Source organism: Sciurus vulgaris, assembly GCF_902686455.1.
Source record: "Sciurus vulgaris genome assembly, chromosome: 6".
Lineage (NCBI taxonomy): Eukaryota > Metazoa > Chordata > Mammalia > Rodentia > Sciuridae > Sciurus > Sciurus vulgaris.
In genome coordinates, this window is record NC_136466.1 from 172,803,487 (window position 1) to 172,826,649 (window position 23,163).

The 23,163-nt window shown below is 48.7% G+C and overlaps 1 protein-coding gene across 1 annotated transcript; it reads right to left on the reverse strand.

Moving 5' to 3' along the window:
• Positions 1-144: 144 nt before the first annotated feature.
• SDHA (succinate dehydrogenase complex flavoprotein subunit A) lies at positions 145-23,096 on the reverse strand. The gene is made up of 15 exons (XM_079144926.1): positions 22,941-23,096; positions 18,054-18,140; positions 16,787-16,948; positions 15,827-15,970; positions 15,454-15,618; positions 13,875-14,023; positions 12,106-12,230; positions 10,477-10,645; positions 9,384-9,579; positions 8,528-8,699; positions 7,080-7,198; positions 4,124-4,235; positions 3,848-3,978; positions 2,640-2,753; positions 145-1,548 (listed from the first exon to the last, which is right to left on the reverse strand). The coding sequence occupies exons 1-15, from the start codon at positions 23,001-23,003 to the stop codon at positions 1,462-1,464; spliced, it is 1,995 nt and encodes a 664-aa protein (XP_079001052.1). The 5' UTR covers positions 23,004-23,096; the 3' UTR covers positions 145-1,461.
• Between the last annotated feature and the right edge of the window lie 67 nt (positions 23,097-23,163).

The following is a 23,163-nucleotide window of genomic DNA, read 5'->3' on the forward strand; positions in this document are numbered from 1 at the left end:
ATAAGTTTTGTGTTCCAACCAGCAATGTATGGATCATTACATCCCAGAGCTTCACAGGAAATGTTAGGGCATCAAACTTCTGGTTTTTTACCAATCACATAGGTGAGAAATTTTGTCTCTGTATAGCCTTTTTATATATCGGTGAGTATTTTTATGAGCTTTATTGAAGTATTACTAGCAAGAAATAATGAACATATTCACCCCCCAGAAGTTTCCTCTCCCTGCCACCATCTTCAGGGAACCATTGGTCTGTTTCCACCATGACCCTAATTTGTATCCACTAGACTTCTGCTCGTGGAAGCAGTGTGCACTCCCCGGGCTGCTGGTCCCAGGACGATGACAGGCTTATCCACACTGCTGCAGGAACCAACAGCTCACTGCTTAACCTGGAGCCGGACAGGGCACAACACAATGGCCCCCTGTAGGAGGTGAGTTGTTGTTTTCCTCCAGCTGCATTACGTAACCAACTCAAAATTCCTAGGGCATTTTAGTGACTAGATTTCCACTAACTTTCTGCTTTCATGTTTTCTGGTCAAGAACCTAAACAATGACTTCACACCAAATCCACACTCTTCTACTGAACTACCCACCCTATTACTCGATTTTTATTTTCTATTACACCCTAACATTCTCCAAAGCCTAGCCTAGTGCCTGGCACAAAGAATAAATAAGGAGCACAACACATGGCTGACGGGCACCAGACCTGGGAAGAAGACACACTGCATGTGTAACGTGACCCGTGTCCCCACATCCACTGCCCTACGTGTATACCATGACTTCACAGCCAAGCTGAGCCCAGTGCTGCCTTGCTTGCCTTATGAAATGTTTCTTACCAAAAAGACACTTGAGAAACAGATTCAAATTACTTTTTAGTAAAGAATTTCATGAAGAATGGATTCGTTATTTAAAATGAGTTGGACCTTTGAAAACAACAGACTAAAAAGGAAATACATTTACTCCGTTAGGTTCATTCAGGGTTTAGATGTTTCAGCTCTTCAGGAAGCAGTTCACCTACTGAACCACTGGCCAAGATCAAGGAGGAAAGGTTGGTTTTCTTCCTTTGCTGTCAGGAATGAAAATTATTCTTAAAAATACACAACAGAATTCCTGGATCTTGATGTGATAGAATACTAAGATAATTACATTTGATATTTCAGGTCAACAGATATGCCTAAAGCCAAACAGTACAGGTTTTAAGTGGATTTGGAAATAAGAAGGGTTGCTCATTTGTGTTGTGACTGTGCCCAGTTTCATCTCTTCCCAAGGATGACAAAGCAAGGGACAAAGGCAGGTAGAGCTGTCCCCCACGCTGAGTCCTGGCATGCTGCTGGCACGGGCCTGACGTCTGTGAAGCACACTGCTTGTTCACGAGCACGGAATCTGCTGAGACAGATGCGACAGGAGCAGCCGCACAAACTGTGACGATGGCCACAGAAGCCACTTGCACGACACTGGGTTCTGTCAGTAGGAGCGAATGGCAGGGGGCACGGTGGCGCAGTCAGCCTCGTTTAAGGTCTTGTCGATGACCGGTCTGTAGTCCAGAGTGACCTGGGAGAGAAGGTGGGCAGCTAGTGCACACAATCCCACAGACAGCCGCACCCTGAAAGCGAGCCTTTACGTACCTCAGTATGCCCCCAAGAAGTGTCTACACAGTCACACGACACGTGGAAAGAGTATTTCAAAACAGTGGGTATCTCTGATGGATGTAAATGTCTTGTTCTTTTTACAATTTCTGTACTTTCTAAAATGAGTATTTCTTTTATAATTAAAAAAAAAAAAGCCCACATTATTAAAAATAGGCTTGTACTGAGAGATGGCCAAGTCCTGAATTAAAGACACATCAGGCTTCTACGTAAGTAACAACAGAGTTCACCTTGATTTCTGGAGGCATAGGATCATAAAACCTTAGGAGCTATGAAAAACTTAAGGGTAAAAATTATTTCTAAATCGTTATTATTTTTTTGATACTATGGATTGAACCCAGGGGTGTTTACCATGGAGCCACATCCCCAGTTTTATTTTTTATTTTAAAACAGGGCCTCGCTAAGTTGCTGGTCCGGAACTTAACATCCCGCTGCCTCACCCTCCTGAGTGGCTGGGCCTGCAGGAGTATGCCAATGCACTGGCCTATTTCTGAACCCTAACACCCAGGGAAATGCCAGACGGGCAAGTATGCACCAGTGGAACAGAACACAGGCTGGTGCAGCCTCAGCCAGCGGCTGCAGACCTGCTGCCTCTCTGCGTGCTACGGGGGCATGGGGGTTGCAATGTGCCCCACCTCGGCTCCCAGGCTCCTCTGCAAAGGCCTGCAGGTAGCTGCAGCCCTGGGAACAGAAGGGGAGCAGTCTCTCCTGGCTCCCTGGGCTCCAGAGGACTTTCTGGAAGTGGCTATGACCCTGTCCCTCTAGAGTCACCATCTCCTCCCTGGCTCCTAGGTCTCAGACACTGCCCCTGCCCAGGGCCCTTCCCCTGACCCACCTAAGTCCAGCCAGCATAGGCTCTGGATCCTGTTCCCAGCAAGAAGCCTGACCCAGTGTCTTCTAAGTGTGTCTCAGACATGGCAGCAGTTCTCTGAAGTCTCAGCTGCCTCTCTCAGCAGACCATCAAAGGCATCCCTGAGCAGACGCAAACCCACATACCTTTCCAGTCTTGACATCCACATATGAAAGGGTGTGCTTCCTCCAATGCTCCCCAAATGGCTTCTTCTGCTGCCCCTCAATGGGCTTGGAGTAATCATATTCATCAATCCGCACCTGAGGTCAGAAGTATACATCTCTCACCACTCATGGGACAACACTGTCAGGAAACCCAGAGAACATTAAAATGATGTGATGAGGCCAGTCAGGAGGGAACACCACTGACAAGATCAGGGCCTGCCAAGGGTCAGCGTGAGTCCAGTGCCCATTCCTACACCTTCAACAACTCCATAGGTGAACGTTAGGAATTCAATCTCATTTATGCACCCTAAAGTTCATCAAATACTTTCTCTTTTTGCTCCATGCTCCAATCTTTCTTACTTAAATATTTTAACAAGGTTGTTAAAATTCTCAAAAGCTTTCGAAGAGCAGCAGAATGCTCGTGAGGAAAACCTTGTGTTATAATGGGTAAGACACAAACACTTGGCTGTTGCTACTGAGGGCATGTGGTGCAGAAAGGGAGCCTGGGCCAGTGGCTGCAGCAGTCCCTGGGGGCAGGTTCTGCCTCGCACTTGAAGACTTGCTGGCCTCAGCCCTAAACCATGCTCCGGAGAAGCTGCTGCCCCTCACTGTACGCAGAGGACATACTGACCCAACTCTTCCTGTATCCACCTGACTGGGAAGGATAAATCAGTGAAACTTCATGGAAAGCACACGGAAACTTCTGCTCAGTCAATTTTTCTACTCACCCTTATCACCGGCACTATCCTGAACGGTGCGCAGTGCCTGTGTCTTACTGGTGGGAGCTTGGGGCTACTGTCTTCATCCTGCATCTGCACTAAGCCCTTGATGCTGCCATCATACAGCATCCAACATGTGGGCTCAGCACTGACGTCAAGCCACTGTCAAAACATGTGGCCAGGACCAGATCTATGACCCCTTCCCAAGCCTCAGGCCAGGTCTGCATCCATGGACCTGGCTGCCCTACAGCCTCCACCCTAGTAAGAACCAGGCTCGTTCTGCTCCAGAGGTCCTGCGTTTCTGAAGGCAGTGAGAACCAAGGTGACAGTTACCAGAGAAAAAGTCACCTCCCCAGGTTTACTTTTGGGAAAATGGAGTGAAATGCAGAGGGAAGGGGTGTGTGGCTGGTGGGGGCCAGAGTGACACCAGGAGGCAGGACACCAGACCCACAGCGCATTCTAAGATCGCACCTTGTAGTCCTCCCTGGCGTGAGCACCACGGGACTCCTTCCTCGCCTCCGCTCCATAGATGGTCTGCAGAGCGCACAGCATCAGGTTCTGCAGCTCCAGGGTCTCCACCAGATCCGTGTTCCAGACCACTCCTGGGGACATGCAAGGAGCCATCAAAAGCAGACAGGACCCTGCCACGCAATGCCCTGGGCTGTCACCGCGGGCTCATGGCAAAGTCGTGTCTGACCCACAGCCACAGGAAAGGCCGGACCCTAGCTGTGTGTGGAGGAGGCTCACCCCTGTCAAACGTCTTCAAGTGTTTCAGGTCTCCATAAAGCCGACTGATCTTCTCGCAGCCCTCCTGCAACACGCTCCCCACACGGAACACGGCAGCATGACTCTGCATGGACTGGAACAAAGCAGCCCTTGTAAGCCAGGTGTGGTGGCGCTGGCTGTAAACTTTTGTTCCGTGTACTAGGGATGGAACCCAGGGCCTCATGCACACTAGGAAAGCGCTCCACCACTGAGCTATATCCCCGCCTGCCAACTCTTTTTGGTTTGATACTGAGGACTGAACCCAGGGGTGCTCTATCACTGAGCCATGTCTCCAGCCCTTTTCTGTTTTTATTTTGAGACAGGGCCTTGATAAGTTGCTCAGGTCTCACTAAATTGCTGAGGTTGGCTTTGAACTTGCCATCCTCCTGCCTCAGCCTCCACAGCTGCTGGGATAACAGGCATGGTGCCACCACACCTGGCCCGTTTGTCAACTCTCAATACACTGAAGACAAGACATGAACTGTTACATTTTTAGACTAGTTTTTTCCCTACTTTTCATTTCATATAAAATATTTGTGTAAATTAAACACATAAAACCAGGAAATTCAGACTCGTACTTTCCACAGAAAGCCAGGCCATTGCTAAGCCTCTAACTGTGCCTGGTTCCTTTTTATTTTGAGACAGGGTCTCAACAAACTGCCCAGGATGGTGTCAAACTTGCAATCCTCCTGCCTTACAGCAGCCCCAAGCAGGCCACGGAACACCCTGCACTTGTGGTCTGTGATCCCCATTATACCAGCCTTAGCGCCTTGGTGATGCAAACGAGGATCTGGGGGGAAGTGGTGGGAACACGTGGTGGGCAGTGGTAGGTACGGAGGGGGGAGGTCACGAGATGGAGGAGCAGCAGACAGCTGGAAATCCTTGCTGCCCAGCCCGTCCCCATCAAGGGAACACAGGTCCTTTGGTTGTTCTGTGAAGCGTCCCACATGGTTATGCCTTGATAGCTTACTGACCACGCTTCAAGAAATGTGCTGTGAAGCACACCCAAGTTCCTCTGGAACTAAGAGGCACAGGACTCCCCGGCTTTCCGTCCATCTTCTGGACCACCTTTCCTCTTTTCTCACTGCATCCTGGCAGGGACACAAGCCTACTTCTCAGCTCTACTTTGTTCCACTAATAATATCAGACTAACACAGTTTTGATTTAGAGACACTTCACAGTGACTGGCCCCAGGGCCTTGCACATGCTGAATGACTGCCCCTTCACCGAGCTTTTTACTTTATCATCACTATTTTTGGTACTGGGGAGTAAACCCAGGGGTGCTGTGCCACTGAGTCATGAGACACGGTCTGGTTAAGTTTCCCAGGCTGAGTCCAACTTGACCCCTGCCTCAGCCTCCTCCTTGGATCACTGGTGTGTGCTGCTGCACTGGTTCCACGGTATTTCAATTTGACACAAGGTCTCGATGGCTGCTTGGGCTGCCTTGGCCTTGCGGCCCTCCTGCCTCACTCTCCTTTCGCAGCAGGTGCCGCTGCGCCTGGGTCACCTACTTTCTTTAGACTGACCTAATCACGAAGCTGTAATGCACACCATCTCTTAATGGTTTCTCAGAAGACCCAAGCAAAGCAACAGAAGCACCTTAGAATCTGAACACTGGAGAGGTGCCAAGTTTTCATGGGTATCTACTGTCCAGACACCTTACTATGTTCTTATATCATTCTCATTAGTTTTTCTCCTGCAATTTTTAGATAATCTTAACTGTAAATGATTATTATTTTGTTGATTCCTTTCCAATACATACCTCATTTTTTTCACTGTGTCAGCTTCAGTTGGTAAGAAAATTACTTCCCCTGTGGAAATGTGTTCTACCCTTGTCTGCCTGCTCAGTGCCGAATCTGGCATCTGACGATGCCTGGCACGGAGCAGGAGTTGGGCAGAGCCTCACTGGTGGGATGCCTCTAGGGTCTCCATGTCAAGCCCGCCTCACAAGCATGCAGCTTCCACACCTGATGCAGGATGCAGCTGGCCTCCATCCCACACAGCACCTGCCAGGCCCTGCAGGGCATTCCCTGGCCACCTGGCCTTACTCCTGCCTTCCCTCACCACCTTGTGCCTGAAGCCCAGAGATGTCTCTCCTTAAGACCATCCTGAGAAGGACAGTAAGTAACCTTCTGGTGGTGGGGTGTGTGTGTCACTAGGCCCCTTTCAGAAAGGAACTAAGGAAAGAGCCTCTTTTCAGAAAAACTCGCATGCAGCAATTATTACAGTCATCCCAAACAGAAAGAGCTCTCACTCATGCAGAACCCTGTACGAGGAGAACTTGCTTCCTAACCATCCGGGAGCATTTCTATGGATCTAAGCCTGTAACCACATTGAGCCATTCATATTAAAACTGAAATAAAATGGGAATTGAGGTTCTCGGACTGAACCTTTCACTGTGTACTCTCTAGGCCCTGTGGCCTGTGCTACCCACCATCCTGTCCCACCACTCAGGGACAGTATACACAAAGGTGAACCTGCAGAGGTCAGCCTCCACCCACTGCCCTTCTCCCACTTCCTGGTTCTGGCTAGGTGAGATAATAGGCTCAGTCTGACAACATGTCCAGAGCAGTTGGAGGCTAGGCAGGCTAGCATGGCTAATTTCTGGGCAATGAGATACAAGCACTGGGGCCGTGTTGGCCTCCAGCAGGGCTGAACTTTTCCTGCTGCTGCACCCCCTCCTTTGGCTGTGACGCACCTGACAGGCGGGGGGGCGGGGGGGCTCTGAGGATGGAGGCCAGCTAAAGCCGAGTACCAGAGAAGGCCATGTCCACAGCACCAGTATGTCTGCCCTGGCGTGCCGACTTAGGGTCTTTGGTGTGAAAGAGTGCACTCCTGTCTAAGCGAGGCTCCTGACCACCTGCACACTTACCTGAGACGGCAAGCGCTATGGCCTGCTGTGGGCCCTGTACTGTGCGGGGGCAGGGATCTGTCCTACCTTCTGCATGCTGAGGCGCAGCTCCGAGGTTCTTATGCTCCCATCAGCAAATCGTAGCCTGTCGAGATTTGAGACAGACTCTTCCCCGGCATTTGGTTTGATTGGAGGAATTTTATCTCCTAAGAACAACAAAACACTGGAATTTAATTCTCCAAAACCACTTAGAATAACCAGATAAAATTTGAAGACACTCAAATGTGTCTCAAAGGCATTCAGAATCTGGGGACTGTGGCAGTACCTGAACCAACCATCCTGGCCCACCCTGACCTGAGGAAACATCTATTGACCTTGGGCCCATTTTATTTATGGATTTCATTTTTTGGTACTGCGGACTGAACCCAGGGCACTTTACCACTCAGCTACATTCAGCCATATTTTATTCATTTTGAGGCAGGGTCTTGCTAAGTTGCTTAGGGTCTCACTATGCTGCTGAGGCTAGTTCAAACTTGTGACCCTCCTGCCTCAGCCTCTCCACTCACTGGGATTACAGCTGTGTGCCACTGCACCTGGCTAAAAGCACAATATATTCAAACTTCTTCTCTTTTCAAAGAAGGGGAACCTCATTCTCTGCTTGCTGAGATTGGTGCTGGTTCTCTGCTCAAAGGGCAGTGCCACAGTGAGGGTGCTCCACCTGAGGGCAGAGAAGCCACATGAGGTGCCCGACTCAGGGAGTGTGCGAAGGGGCAGCCTGCCTTCTGGCCAGGTGCCCCTCTCCAGCTGTCTCATCAGTAGTGGAGACTGAGCTGGTTTGCAGGGTGTCGTTTCAACCCTGCTGTCTAAGAACCACAGAAGTCCAGAGAATGCTCTGGAACTAATGCTCCACAGTCAGCATCAGAACAGGGTAATGGGGCAACAGGCCAGGGCCCCATGGGACGTCCTGAGCAAAAGCGGCAAGACAGCCACCATGAAAACCCAAAAGGTCAAGGCACGGTGACCTGCTCCTGGTGCCTGGAACAGACTTGCACCCCAGCACGTGGCACCTTCTTCCCTCCAGCACATTAAGAACTGTCAACTAGAACCCATAAGAGAGGGGCCACCACCCAGGCTTGCTCACAGCGTCCCTTTGTTAGTTGGGGTCAGTTATGTTTAATTTTCAGAGTGGGACCATTTTTCTATAAGGACTCAAAAGTTATACATTCATTGATACCTACTATTCAAAATTCCATTGCAAATAAGCAATTTACACCACGCAGGTAATATGCAATGAACTTCTCCTCAAGGAAATAATTTCTTAACAATGACCTTTCTAAGCAGAACATGACTGCAAAAAAATAAAGAAGTAACCAAGGAACACTCAATTACTAAGATTTCCCAACCCACCCACCCAAGTCTTGACACCTCAGCATCACTACCACATTCTCTGGACTTCTGCTTCCTCATTTCTAGGGGAAAAACTAGATTTTATTTCCAGCAATACATTAAGACTCCTGGCTGAAGAGAACACATACCAGGCCTGCAAGACTGTGCAATGCTCAGGGCACAGGCCCGGCCGAAGACCACCAGGTCCAAGAGGGAGTTTGCCCCCAGTCGGTTGGCGCCGTGCACGGAGGCACAGGCAGCCTCCCCACAGGCATACAGGCCGGGCACAATCTGATCCTGGCCATTCACATGCTTCAGCACCTGTAGGGAAGATTCTGGGTGAGACATCAAGGTGTCCAAGTCCCCCCTCCTCCCGAGCAGCTGTTTGTGCTCGAGGTCAAGGAAGGGAAGAAAAGAAAGTGTCTGTCTCCTAGGGAATCCTGACTGCATCCCAAATCCCCTTTGCTTCCAAATACTCCCTGTGATAGGGATCAAAGGATCATACAGTGGTGCCTGTGCCTTCCCTTCTAGGAGCTGATCCTTGAGCTCAGCTTCCCACTTGACCTAACCACCATGAGGTCTGGGCTCAGACTACAATACTTGGCGGGCAGAACCAACAGCAGGAGAAGCCTTCATACCCGAACTTTCTGCTCCTGCCCCAACTAGGAGACCAAGCACAGTGGTGAACTCCTGTGCACTGCACGCCACCCCAATGCCATCATGAAAATCACTGACTCAAGTCATTGCAAAAACACGGTATTGCACAGGAAAGCAATCACAAGATGGAGGAATTGTACCTGGCACTCTCTACTGGGATTAATGTGCCACTGGCAATGAGCGGTTACAAGTGAATGCAAGCCCTGGAACAGAGCCATGCCTTCCTCTGCCCTGCAGCAAAGGCGACACTAAGTACAAACTGCTAAACAAGATAATACATCAAAAATAAAACAGGCCTGTTGCTCTAAGATCTAAGCAGACAGCCACATGGCAGGGCCCTGTTGTCACCTGCCCCTTGTAGTTGGTGGGAATCCCACCCATGTTGTAATGCACAGTGGGGAGGACAGGAATTGGCTCCTTGGTGACATCCACACCAGCGAAGATCATGGCTGTCTCTGAAATGCCAGGCAAGCGTGTGGCCAGCTGCTCAGGGGGCAGGTGGTGCAACTGAAGGTAGACGTGGTCCTTCTCGGGGCCACAGCCTCTGCAACACAGAACACCTCAGCGTGAGGAATGAACAACACTCACTTTTGGTTCTGGGGGTTGAACCCAGGGACGCTTTACCACTGAGTTACATACATCCTCAGTCCTTTTTCTTTTTGAGATAGGGTCTTACTAAGTTTCTTAGAGCCTTGCTAAGTTGATGCGTGGCCTTGTGCTTGCAGTCCTCCTGTCTCTGCCCCCTGCACAACTGGAACTGCATGTCTGAGCCATCAAGCTGGCTCAACAGTTTTCGATACTGAAGAACACCTCCCCTCTCCTGTGGTCACCAACGTTACTGAGCATCAGCCGTGTCCAGGTTCTACTCTGGCACTTGGATGCAGCTGAGGACAGAGCAAACCCCTGTCCTCACCTAGTTCCCATCACTGCGAAACTCAGCTGACCCGTTTTATACAGACATGCAAAACCTGCGCAGGCCATGCCAACAGACACGGGACAAGTGTCTGCCATCACAGTATAGGGCTAGGCACGGGGAGCCTCGGGCTGTTCCACTGGTGGACAAGTAAACGCCCACCCTGAAGGCTGCTGAAACACTGGTGGGCCTGAGCAACACAACATAGCACCTCAGCTTCCTATGCCAACCTCGGGCTGCAGGTGTCTCGCCCCACAGAGTGCCTGTCACACACTCATCCTTACACAGACCCCAAGGTGGGAAAGCTTAACAATGAACTGGCTAACGCTCAAAACGCAGGTATTTAAGAAATACCACAAACTGGCAGAGGACAGTCAAAGGACAACAGGTAGCTTTATCCTTGTGGGCAGGTGAGGGGTGCAGAAACTCAGCACCACAGCCCAGGAGAAAAACTGCCACCAAACAGGAGGAAGATCATGAGTGTGTGCCCACCTGTACGGATCACTGTCCCGGGCGAATCATACAGACCTTCCTTCACGGATCTCCAGCGTCATGGACCGAGACACCACATCCCTGGATGCCAGGTCCCGTGCGACAGGGGCGTACCGCTCCATGAACCTCTCGCCCTGACTGTTAATGAGGATGCCTCCTTCTCCCCGGCATCCTTCCGTAATGAGACAGCCAGCGCCATATATGCCTGCAAAAACCCAAGTCTTTAGACTAACCTGTGAGCTGACAATCACCAAACACATGCTTCAAATGCCAATTTTTTCAAGAAACTTCTGTGGGTAGAGAAAAGTGCAAACAGAAAAAGAGGAAAAGCCGAAGGGGAGTAGGAAGCAATGACAAAGCTGAAGGGCAAATCTAGGAAGGATGGGCTGCCAGGGACTGAAACTCTCGCCCAGTCAACGTCTCGACCCGTTCCAACTTTTGAAGACACTTTTACACCATGACAACGTGGTGTCAAGAATAATCAACGTGGAGGATTCCTATCTAAAGAATTCAAACGGCAACAGTGACAGTAACTGTCATGGTCATGGTTGGTTCCAGCTGTTGTGCACACATTCACTTCTTCACCCCATCCTCAGAGACAGCCAGTGGAAGCCCAGGCCACGCAGCTGGCAAGGGCAGAGCTCACGTCCAAACCCGGGCAGTGGGGTGCAGCCTGTGCTCCTAACCCTGCCCCTGCCCCTGCGTGCAATGAAAATGAGGCATGCTGAGCCTTGAATTTTAACAGGAGAGACCAAATAAACAAAGAAATGTGATCTGAAAACTAAATTTTTGTTTAGTACACCAAAAGACTACATGCTTTAAAAACAAGGGTGCAAATTCTTGCATTTCATCTGCTTTTGTTTTTCCTGGTAGTAATTTTGGGTGGTTTATTTCTGAGTTGTGAAGGATAAGAAATGGAGCTCCAGGCAGGGCACATGACTGGGAATCCTGAGGCTCGGTGGCTTTTCACTGGATAACAAATGCAATAAAAGCCAACAACTACATTCCTTATTTTTCATCCCTGCCAGACTTCAGAAAGGATGTACTGACAGGAAAGGAAAAAAGTGCTGGCTCTTCACCCCTGCAGAGGCCAGGGAAGCAGCCCAGGAGTGCTGGGTGCATCGCCTCTGGCAAGAGGCTCTCTCTCAGCCTCATACTGGATTGTCCCAGACCCATGTTTGCATCCCCAGCCATTTGCTGGCCCAGGAAAAGCTCCCCTCCCCAACTAGTTCCCTACTGTTCACACGCTAACCCCAGCATTAGACAAGGTGCCATTTGTCACTGCTGAGTCCTAACTTCACACCATATTGCCCTGGGGCCCATGTTTTCCCACGACCCGCCCCTGCCTTTCTCTGGTCACATATTTCCCTGGCTCTCAAACATCCACTCACGAAATATCAACTGGAGTGCTGGACACAAGGAGTACATGAGATACCTGCCCCTGGGTGGGAGGACACTGAGCTATCCGTATTTGCTACTGAGGCAAGCACCATCGAGACAGGGCTGGGGCTCCACTGGGAACGCAGAAATGGAGACCTGAATTGTCCCGAGGACCCGAGACAGGAGGAGCCACAATCCAGCGTGTCAGTAAGTGAAACACGGAGAGCACCGAGGAGCACCGCATGCTTAAGACAGGAGTCCATTCCTGGCTGGGCACCATCCTACCTGTGGGGTGGAACTGCACGAACTCCAAGTCCTGGCAGGGAAGGCCGGCCCTGGTGATCATGGCTGTGCCGTCCCCAGTGCTGGTGTGTGCGGAGGTGCAGCTGAAGTAGGTCCTCCCGTACCCTCTGGAAACAAGAGCATGGTGAGTACACACAACCAAGGCAGGCTCTCCAGTGCCCTGGACCACACAACAGACAGAGCACCTAAGGCACCACCTTCAAGAGGCGCACCGACCACGCGGAGGGGCGGCCTGGCCCTGATGGTGCCATCGCGGGTTGCAGGACCAGGGCACAGAGAAGCACTCTTTTGTGTTTTAATACAGAGCTACCTGAGTAATTCCAATGGCACAGACAAGTAATTTTTAATGGGGGAAAAAAAAAAGTTATGTTTATGGATGTTTCTTTTGATCCCTGGCTTTATTGATATATGACTGATTAGCGAATAACAACTATATATTTAGGAAGTCCAACGGGATGTTCTGATAAGTGCACACGCTGAAGGGATTGCCACCATGGACGTGATCAACACACGCATCGCCTCACCTAAGGATCCTCTCAGGTGCAAGGACACTGGAGACGGAACCTCCTGGCAAGCTTCAGGCCCACAGGCTGTGTGCTTAGTCTCAGAGCACAATCCCCTTACAACCCCCACCGACTGTCCAAGCCTGACTTTTCTGAATTCCATGCGTAAGTGAATCATGCACTGGGCTCTCTTAATTAACACAACACGCTCCAGGTACACCCACGTGGTCACCAATGACAGGATTTGCTTCTTTCTTTTGGCCGAATAATACTCCACTGCCTGTTTACACGGCATTTCCTTTACCGGACAAGGGACATCCTGGGCTATGGGAACCACACCACATGAAGGGATCTCGGTCATGTGCTGGCTCTCCTTCCTCAGCACGGTGGACTGCTGGCTCACGCAGCAGGTGCCTGCCCTGGTTTTTTTCAGGAACTCCACAGCAGCAATGTCCACTCCTGCCAGCAGGTCTGCCAAGCTCCCTTTTCTCTACATCCTTGTCAGCACTTGTCACCCCATTTCTTTCTAGTGTCAGCCACTCTAGCAGGTGCAAGCCAATGCTGCTTTGTGCTTCTGACTTGAGCCCCTGGTGACTAGTGATGCTGAGTGCCCTTTCATAAACCTGTTGGTCGGTGTGTCTTCTTTGGAAAATGTCTGTTCAGGCTCTGCCCATTGTTTATTAGATGTTTTTTTGGTGGCTATGTTCATTAGACACTTTGAATATCATCCCCTTATCAGACAAATGGTTTGCAAATATTCTCTCTTAATCTATAGACCGTTTTTTCATTTTGCTAATTGTTACCTCTGCTGTGGGGAAAACTTAAATTTTTAAAATGGTAAACAAGACCATACAGAAAGTGAAATTTAATTATTTTCACCATGTGCACAAACAGCACTTTTCTGTTCTAGGAATCAGTATACACAGTCACCATTAAAGCAGACAGATTACACCAGAAAATATCATATGACTCTCATGAGGCCTCAGTTCCCTCACTTAAGAGCAGGAGGGACAAACGGTGACCATTAGGGCACCATGATGGCAGCCTCTACTGTGAACAAGAGTAGCACAGAGCTCCTGCTACCTCCACCAGGCAAGGACCAAGACTGGGAAAGGCCACTGCCACACAAGGGTACACCAAAGCCCACACGCAAAGCACTACTCTAGAATGCCCACATTTGATTAAAGAAACTAGGAAACTCAACCTTTCTAAAGAAAACAAATGCAAATACAAAAATGAGGTTCCTACCCAGTGGCAATGACAGTGTTCTTGGCACGTATGCGGTGTATGGACCCGTCCTCTATGCACAGTGCGATGACTCCGCGGCACTCCCCGCTCTCCATCAGGAGGTCCAGGGCAAAGTACTCCACAAAGTAGCTGGTGTCGTATCGCAGAGACTGCGGGACAGAGGACCCCACATTTTAAACTGCATTCAAGTTAAGTGTTAAGCCGATATGTTTAAAATGCAGGTGGTTGAGATGTGAAAAGGTTAGAGAACTTGATCCAGCTCTGCTAACGACTCAGTGACTCTAAGATGACACTGTGTTAGAAACAAACCACAGGCTGCAACTCTTGTTATTAGTCTGAGCACACAAGGAAGCACCACATGTTAACAGGAGAAAGCAAACCCCTGGACACGCCTCCGAGAGCATGCTTGTTTTTTGGTAACGCCTTCTTTCTACATGACCCCAGGAGGCATGCTAGGCTCTCTGGAGGCCGCATGGTGCCAGTGAGACCCACATACCCACCTGATCAAAACAAAACATTGAGCCCCTGGTCACATAGTTCCATCTGCAGTGGTGTGTGGGCTGGCGTTGCCCAGCTGCACAGCCCAGTTGCACAGTGCAGGCATGCCCACTTCCACCCACAGAGAGGCCCCCACTGGGCAGCGCTGCATGGGTTGGATCTGACAGTCCTCACTGCAGATCCAAGAGGCTCTCAGGAGCTCGGGCCAGCTCCCAAGAGATGGCTCTAGGACAGACAGGTCCTGTCACACATTTGTCAAAAGTCTGCCACAGGGAGGACACTGTGTCCAATACTTGGAAATTCATCACCTGTCCCCATCCATCTGAAAACAGTTTTGAGTACTATTTAGCTGTGCACAGTGGGCCCTGACCATCCATTGACTACTGTCCCTCAAATCTTCAAGCAGTTTTACAGTTAAGTATTAAAATAAACTGTATGGAACTTGAGGGTGGTTAAACAGTCTTAAAATGACACTTCTTTTCTTATATCTGGATTGTGATTGCCACAAGTTCAACCTTTAAAACTCAATTAGAGTGAAATAAGCCGATTCCAAAAAACCAAAGGCTGAATGTTTTCTCTGATAAGTGGATGCTGATACATAATGGGGGTTGGGGGTTGGGGGAGGTGGGAGGGGGTAAAGGAAGAATGGAGGAACGTTGGATCGTGTAGAGGGAAATGAAAGGAGGGGAGGGGTGGGGGAAGGAAAGATGGTGGAATGAGACCAACATCACTACTCTATGTACATGTATGATTATACAAATGGTGTGACTCTCCATCATGTACAACCAGAGAAAGGAAAAAGTTATACTTAAAAAAAAAAAAAAAAAAAAAAAAAAAAAAAAAAAAGGATAATTAGAACACTGAAAAAAAAAAATTGAAGTAGACATTCAACTTTCCAAAATAGATGTAGGAGATAAACTGTCTTCAGGAAAGCTTTTGCTATCAGTACTTCTAGGTTAACAATCACAGCACAAATCTTACAGAGTTATCTCTTGCTCCTAACACATGGGCTGGCTCCACCATCCTCTGAGCCATTCCCATTCTCCCACATCCCACCTCCTGTGCACCCAGGTGGCCTCACCCTTCCATACAAGGTGTGCAGGAGTGAGTGGCCGGTCCGATCAGCTACGCAGCAGCACCGATGGGCCTGCCCACCTTTCCCAAACTTGAGGCTCTGTCCACCAAATGCACGCTGATAAATCCTCCCGTCTTCTGTTCTGCTAAATGGCATGCCATAATTTTCCAGCTATGAAACCCAAAAACAAACAAGAACCTTAAAGGAGTGAACTATTCAGGTTACTTTGGACTACAACCTTAACACAGTCCTGCAAACGTACTCTGTGAAAACATCAACGCTTCAGAATCTTCCCTGGTGATTCAGCTCTAGGGCTGCAGCAAAGACTCCCTGCCAGTGTGGCTCCTCACCCTTCCTTTGGCTGACCACACTACCTTACCTCGACCACGGAGGCAGGGGCCTGCTCCGTCATGTAATGGATGGCATCCTGGTCCCCCAGCCAGTCGGAGCCCTTCACGGTGTCGTAGAAATGCCACCTCCAGTTGTCCTCCTCCATGTTCCCCAGAGCAGCATTGATTCCCCCCTGGAACAGGTGCACTCCTTACACACTGTGGGTGAGCCCCGAGGGCATCTTCAGGCCTATGTCCTCCTTGAGACCTATGTCCAAGAAGCTAGCTACTTGTGGGCACCTGTCCATCAAGGTGAGGAGCAGTGGGGCAGGGGCATCTCAAGCCACAGTGTGGGCTGACTAGCTAGGCAGCGTGACCCTCTCTGCAATGGAGAAGCAGCACCCCTTCAAGGGCCGCTGGGAGGGCTGAGGGAGAGGATGCACATAAACTTGGCCGCCACTTAATGAGCTCCTACCCACGGGCTCGCCCACGGTACTCTGCAAACCCATCAGGTGATTTCATGACCAAACATTCCCAATGGCACTGTGGCTGTGTGTTGAAGACTAGAAGCAGCACTTCCTGCCACATAATGAACCCTAAACTTAGAGACACACTGCCCTGCAACACACTCTGGCCATGACACTGTGCCAACACAGGCCCAGAGCAAGCGGTCAAGTGACTGTGAAACCATGAACCAAAATAAACCTTTCTTCCTTTTAATCTGATTCCCTAAGGTACTTCTTTATAGTAACAAAAAGCTGACTGAGACACTTCAAACAGGTGAGGGCCACAAAGGAAACTGAACCACAGTGGCAAGAGCAGGACTAGGCAGGTTGGTCAGAGAAGACCCATACGTGGGAAGCCAAAGTCTCAGGGAAGAGGCCCAGAGTGAGAGTGAGCCAGAGGGAACTCGCACACACAAAGGAGCTCAGTGAGAAGGCAGGAGGCTGCTGAGGTGGAGAGAGCTGCACCGTTGCACCATGAGCCCCGAGAGAGGAATATTCTCTTACCTGTGCTGCAACAGTATGTGACCGGGTAGGAAAGAGCTTCGTGAGGCATGCGGTATTAAACCCTGCCTCAGAAAGGCCAAATGCAGCTCGCAAGCCTGCCCCTCCAGCACCTACCACCACTGCATCAAATTCATGATCCACCACTGGGTATTGAGTAGAAATCTGAAAGAAAATTCAGCTGTCAATCATGTATTCAGCTATGTCAAATATGTCAAATCAGTTACAGCAGATTAATTAGCCTGAAGATTGAGGAGAGTAACCAAGAGAAAGAGCAATGACACACGGAGGGCCTCAACCCTGTGCTGGGGCCCAGCATACACGCCCAGTGGGGCAGCCTTGTGGAACAGGGAGCAACAACCACCTTTCACAGGTGGCAGAGGGTCTGTCCCACACGCCCGGAAACCCGACATTAGCAGAGGGTCTGTCCCACACGCCCGGAAACTCGACATTAGCAGAGGGTCTGTCCCACGTGCCAGGAAACCCAACATTAGCAGAGGGTCTGTCCCACGCGCCCGGAAACCCGACATTAGCAGAGGGTCTGTCCCATAGGCCAGGAAGCCTGACATTAGCTGAAAGGTTACACACTTAGAGATACACCTTCAAAAGAACCATCTCCAAGGAGGTTTAAAACCACCAAGACCCTAATGTGTCAACTGGGGAGTAGAGAGGCAGAGGAAAGCCACCACGGTCAGTACCAGCCCTGATATGGCCGTTCTCCCAATGTCATTCTCACCCACACCCAGGAACCTGCAGTGCTGCTTTATTCCAGGTTTCACCCCAGAAACTGCAGTGCTGCTTTATCCCAGGTACTCACACTGCACTTGACCTGGCATGGACCCAGTCAGGCCCCTATGAGAAGGTGCCAAGGATATGCAGGGACCACCAAAAGCTTGAGGTAAGACGCTGCAAGCAAATGTCAGTGTTTTCAAGAGAGAGCAGAACAGGCTATACAACCCTACTGCAAGTAGAGAATCCATCCTCCACCACAGCAAAGGCTGTTCATTTGTATATTATTATTTTGTTGTTTTACTTAAACTTAAATCTAGTCTATAGACACATTAAGAGCTTTACAAGCAAAACTATTAATATCTGTATATATTTGTACAATTTTTATTACACTAAAATAATTTGAGCATGGACTAGATATCCAAGAGAATTTCTTCTTTGAATATGTACAATACATGAATATATTAAAACAAACTGGTATAGACTATTACCCCTGTAAGCCAACAAAGTTGTTTAATGTAACAGAAAGCCACGCACTTACCGAATCTGAAACTTTAGCAGATGCCCTCTTCCTTCCATCAACAGTGAAGTGAACACCGCGGGTCCATGCTGGGAGGGCTGGGGGCCACTGTGGAGGTAGAGAGTGTCAGTGTCTTGAAGGACCATAGAAGCTGAGGGGAACTGAAATTAAAACTTCCTTCTAAATCATCAACTTTTCTATGCAACCCTTGTTCTTGTTCTAGAAAGTTCATCTGGGGCCCTCAACTCCCAAGGGCCGATAGACCAAGGGTAAGGACTCAGGCCCCCCAGGGCCTCCTTTCCACCTGGATGAAGTTGGTTTTTTCCTTCCCAATAAGAAACTCATGGCTCAGGAACAAATAAGAAAGGTTCATTTTCTCTGCAGTGTTCTAACTGACATTACCTAGGTGGAGAATGGAAGGATGCTGCCTCACTGCATGCAGTAGTTTTGCAAGTAAAGAAGCATTTTTACTGCTCCATCTTAGCCCTTGAGACCTGGCAGTCATTGGAAAAGGCACTGGAAAGTGTACAGGGAGGTTCACATTCTGGAATAAGCTGTTCTGTAACATTTGGTAAAAGCTGTTAGGCTCAGAGGAATGAGTGGTGTATCATCCTTCCACCCCACTAGCCTTCAACCATACCCTCTCTCCTCCAGCAGGCCCCTGGTGTTGCCCCTCTGTGGGGCTGTCCCAGCAGTTAACTGGTTAACCTCCACAACTATCTTGTCTCAGTTTAAATGTCCCATGCTATACACATTTACTCAAAACAAACATACAAACAAACAACAACAAAAAAAACAGTATAGTGAAACTGTGGCCCAGTGTCAGAGAGGCAACATTTTCCAAATGGTAAGACTGGTCAGTCACTAGGACCTAAGTTTTCCACTCTGAGGTTATATTTTAGAAGACCAAGATAAGAGAATCAGAAAACCCTAAGGAACAGTTTTAGGAAGTACACCCAGCAATCAGAGGAGGAGAGATGTCCTCAAGAACTTGCATTTGGAAGAGACATCATTCTGGGGCGCAGTGGTGGATTCTGTAAGACAAACAAGGGGGTCACAGGGAGGGGAACTGGCAAGGCAAAGGCTGGAGGGTGGCTGGTCTGACTGCCTCGGTCAAGGCAGAGCTGGGCTCCTATGCCAAGGTTCCTCTAATGCTCAGCGTGAATGACAGTTGGCACAAACACTTAGATTGTTTAACAGTCCCAATTACAAGGTAATTTCTTGGATTTTTAACGGATAAAGTGACCGTATTTAACTCTGCAATCATAAGTCTATTTTGAAAACTTAATGACGATCCAATTTAGATTTACCTTTTTTTCTTAAGAACAAAATTCTTCCACCTTAGTATAATTTTTCTATTTAGTACATTAACATAGGTAATGGTAATAGTAATAGCAGTATTTTGTAATACCAAATTAAAATGGAAATGGTGAGGTTACTACATATTTGCTTAAGATGTTCATGTTAAACACACAGCTAGCTTAAAAAGTGGCAGTTACTACAGTATGTAACAAAATCTGACAAATTATCACACCCTCTCCCTGTGAAAAATGACACTAACCTTTGCTCTTAAGTGGGGACTCTGGGGGAGATATTTTTATTTTCTGAACTGCTGGAGTCAAACTCAGGTATGCGCTCCTCTTTCATTGAGCCATCGCCCCAACTCGTTGTGGAGGGGCATGTTTTTTAACTGGAAGATCAATTCAATTTAACCAAATTTCTGTCTTTAGATAAAGCTTATTTTGCCCAGGGCCTGGGGGAGCATGCCAGTAATCCCAGTTACTTAGGAGGTTGAGGCAAGAGGTTTAAGTTCAAAGCCTGCCTGGGCAAGGCAGAGAGACTCAAAATAAAAATTAAAAGGGTGGACGACCTAGCTCAGTGATAGAGCACTTACCTAATATTCATGAGGCCTTGAGTTCAAACCCTAGTATGGCAAAAAGTAAAAATGAAAAGAAACACACAACACAAATATTTTGTGACACTTGTTAAGTCTTATTATTTTGAGAACATTTTCTAACAGAAAACATAAAAAGGAATGAGGAAATCTACCTACAGTATAACTGAAAGGCATTAAGACTCTGTTCAATAACTCAAAAGTTCAAATGTGTGAATCAGGTGGTAAAGAAAAGAGGAAAACGTGAGTTCATTATCCTCAATAAGTAAAGGGGGTCCTCACCTGATAAAGCAAACCCCACAAAATCACCAATCTATGCAACTACAAAGTCGATAAGGACCTAGAATGGTTGATAATGGGGAAGTAGGGTGGTTTAGTGAACTGAATCTCTGCAGGGCAGAAAGCCAATGTCCACAATGGAAAACTTGCAGTGGGTAATGAAACACCTCAGAATTATCCCCACTGCTAGCAAGAAGCGATGTATTATTCCTTTCCAGGGACAGGCTCTCTGTATGTACTATTTTTTTTTTTTTTTAACAACTATGTGCAATTATTTTCATTAAAAATTTTAATACTTCTTATTCAAATAGAGATGCTTAAAATACAGTTCACATGGATACAGAGCATGAGTGGTGAGGTAGTAGCCCTGGCTAGTTTGAGAGGCTACCTCACAGAACCCTCATTAGCCCCAGGGAGAAACTGGAAGTTGGGGGACTCCAGCAACAGACTCTGTACTTCCCCACTATCTGGAGACGCTTGAGAAATATCTCTGACTCTCAACTAAGATTAAAATCTTGGTTATGTATAAACTCAAGTCACAGGTTTTCAAATGAACTAAGAAAAAAAAAAATCACGCAGAATGCAGAACTAAATGCCACTGTTGTTATGATGATCCCAAGAAGCAAAACAAAATGTTATTACTGTTAACAGCATAACTGATGTAATTCCAGATACATCAGTAAAACATATTTGGAACAATCCATCTAAGAAAAGAATCTGACTTATCCTAAAGCAACATTTTGTGTATCCATCCTGAAGGGAGTAGTTAACAACTATGTGAAGTCTTTGGTTTTACTCTTCTTCTGGATTAAACGGCTTCAAATCATGACAGTGCACTGGGGCCAGGAAAAGAAATCAAAGGCGAGCTAAGTTTGGCAAACTGGTAACTCAAAAGGCAGTTCTCCATATAGAGTAAACTGAAAATATTACAGGATTAACCAAACGGAGATAAAGAAAAATTCTGTGGACTTTATTAAAATATCTTCAGCATCCACTTTCCAAAGCCATTTCTCAGTTGGCTATCATAATTTTTTTTCCTGCTAACTTGACTGTTTCTTTGTAAATTCCAATTCTCCAGGGAAAAGAACTAATCTTAAATGCCAATAAATATACTGCTGGGGGTGGGGCAGAATTTCTGAAGGAAAAGCTATCCTCATAAGGATAAAGACCTCTTAAAAACCCAAAGTACACTCTGGGAGACTTCACTTGTTCAATTGTGCTATACACTTTGCCACCTAATCACAGGACAGTAATGAAGATTCAAGATAATAGTGCAGGTAAAATGCTGGCAGCTAACAGCCAATTCAACTGATGTTAGAAAGATCACTTCCAATCAGCCACTAGGAAGGGGTTATGAACTCCACCTCTTTCAGTGGTCAAAACCTTGTCCCCATTTCCAGGTAGAAGTTCAGAGCTAGAATTCCTCTACTTCAGTCTGGATGAAAGACAACAACAACTGGGGTCTTCACCAGCAGAAGGACCACCAGGAATCTTCTTGGGTAAGGGCAAACCACTCTGCTACAATCACAGGATACCACCCTGTCATTTCCTGAAAAAGCCCCACTGACCAGGCCTCTACTTCCTGAAGTGTCTTATGGCCCAAGACGGGAACGGGATGGTCTGCTCAGTAGGTACCAACCACAACACCTATTAAAGTGTTTATAATGCCTTCTGGTTTTCAAAGGGGTGGCTGTCAACTAATCCTACTCACATTTAATTGAACACAATCTTTAATATTTCTATTTCAAAAAGGAGAAAATTGCAGTCATAATTACAGGCACAATGCAAGACAATATTGTCGAATACCTTGACTCCCATTGGGACTTCTACTTTGTAATTAAACTATTAAGTAGTTAGGTGGGTCGGTTCATTTAAAAGAATCAAACAATAAAATCACCCAAAGTTAGTTTGCTTAAAGCAAGCCCTGGAAGGCTGAGGATGAATATGCCATCATACAGTACACTCGGACAATCCCTAGGGTCGGGGGGTGATCCCCCAGCCCAACCGAGGGGCATACCTGCTCCGGTTCCAGGTAAAAACAAGGGTCCCACGCCCCCTCCGGGTCGCTGTGATCATCTCCTCTGATTTTAAAAAAACGGTGTTCAACAATGGACTGTTACTCAGCCATAAAGAAGAATGAAATCTGCCGGTAAGTGGGTGGAACTAGAGACTATTAATAAGTCAATCCCCAAAGACAAAGGCCAAATGCCAGGAGGGGCAGGGCGGGGGGCAGACGGCCTCAGACAATGGAGACCGCGGCGGAGAGGGACCAGGAGGGCCTACGGACCGAACCGGACACCACTGCCCACGGTCACGCGGGGAAACTCCACCACTGAGACTCTGCACCCGTACAAGCGCAAGAAAGAGACGTCGCGCTCCATGCGCGTATGCTACGTGGAAGTACGTCCTACTGTCACGCACACCTAAGGAGAACAAGTACAAAACCTTAGAAAACGCCACCACTGGTGCTCAGCGGCCACCGCACCAAACCGACGACAGAGGATCCTAACCCGCAAGGTCGCGGCGAGGACGCGCACAGCAGAGGCAGCAGCGGCCCGTGAGCCTACCGAGCGCAGCTCCCGCGACCGCCCGGCCCCACGGCGACCTCGCACAGCGCGGGGAGGTGACCTTGGAGGACGCGGCTCCGGGCCTCACCGCAGCGGGGGTCGTGACCTTCACGGGACGCGGCCGGCCCCCGTTGCAGGAGGTCCCCGCCCTCCGCGACCCCGACTCACCGCCCGGGTCAGCACCAGGCGCCTAGCACGGAGAAGACGCGACACCGCCTCAACCCCCGCCATGTCCGCGCCGTCCCACCAGTCCCCGCGCCAGACCGCGCCTGCGCACCCAGCAGCGCCCGGCGTCTGGCGGAGAAGATCCCGCGCCTGCGCACCTCGCCGTACCGCAGTACGGCGTGGGACATCCCGCGCCTGCGCACCTCGCCGTGCCGGAGAACGGCGT

Coding starts and splice junctions, on each gene's coding strand:
- SDHA (XM_079144926.1), bottom strand. CDS start 23,003: ATGGCGGGGGTTGAGGCGGTGTCGCGTCTTCTCCGTGCTAGGCGCCTG. Junction 10,646..12,105: donor CGTGCAGTTCCACCCCACAG/GTAGGATGGTGC, acceptor GGGTTTTTGCAG/GCATATATGGCGCTGGCTGT. Junction 4,236..7,079: donor TGCGCCTCAGCATGCAGAAG/GTAGGACAGATC, acceptor GCTTTGTTCCAG/TCCATGCAGAGTCATGCTGC.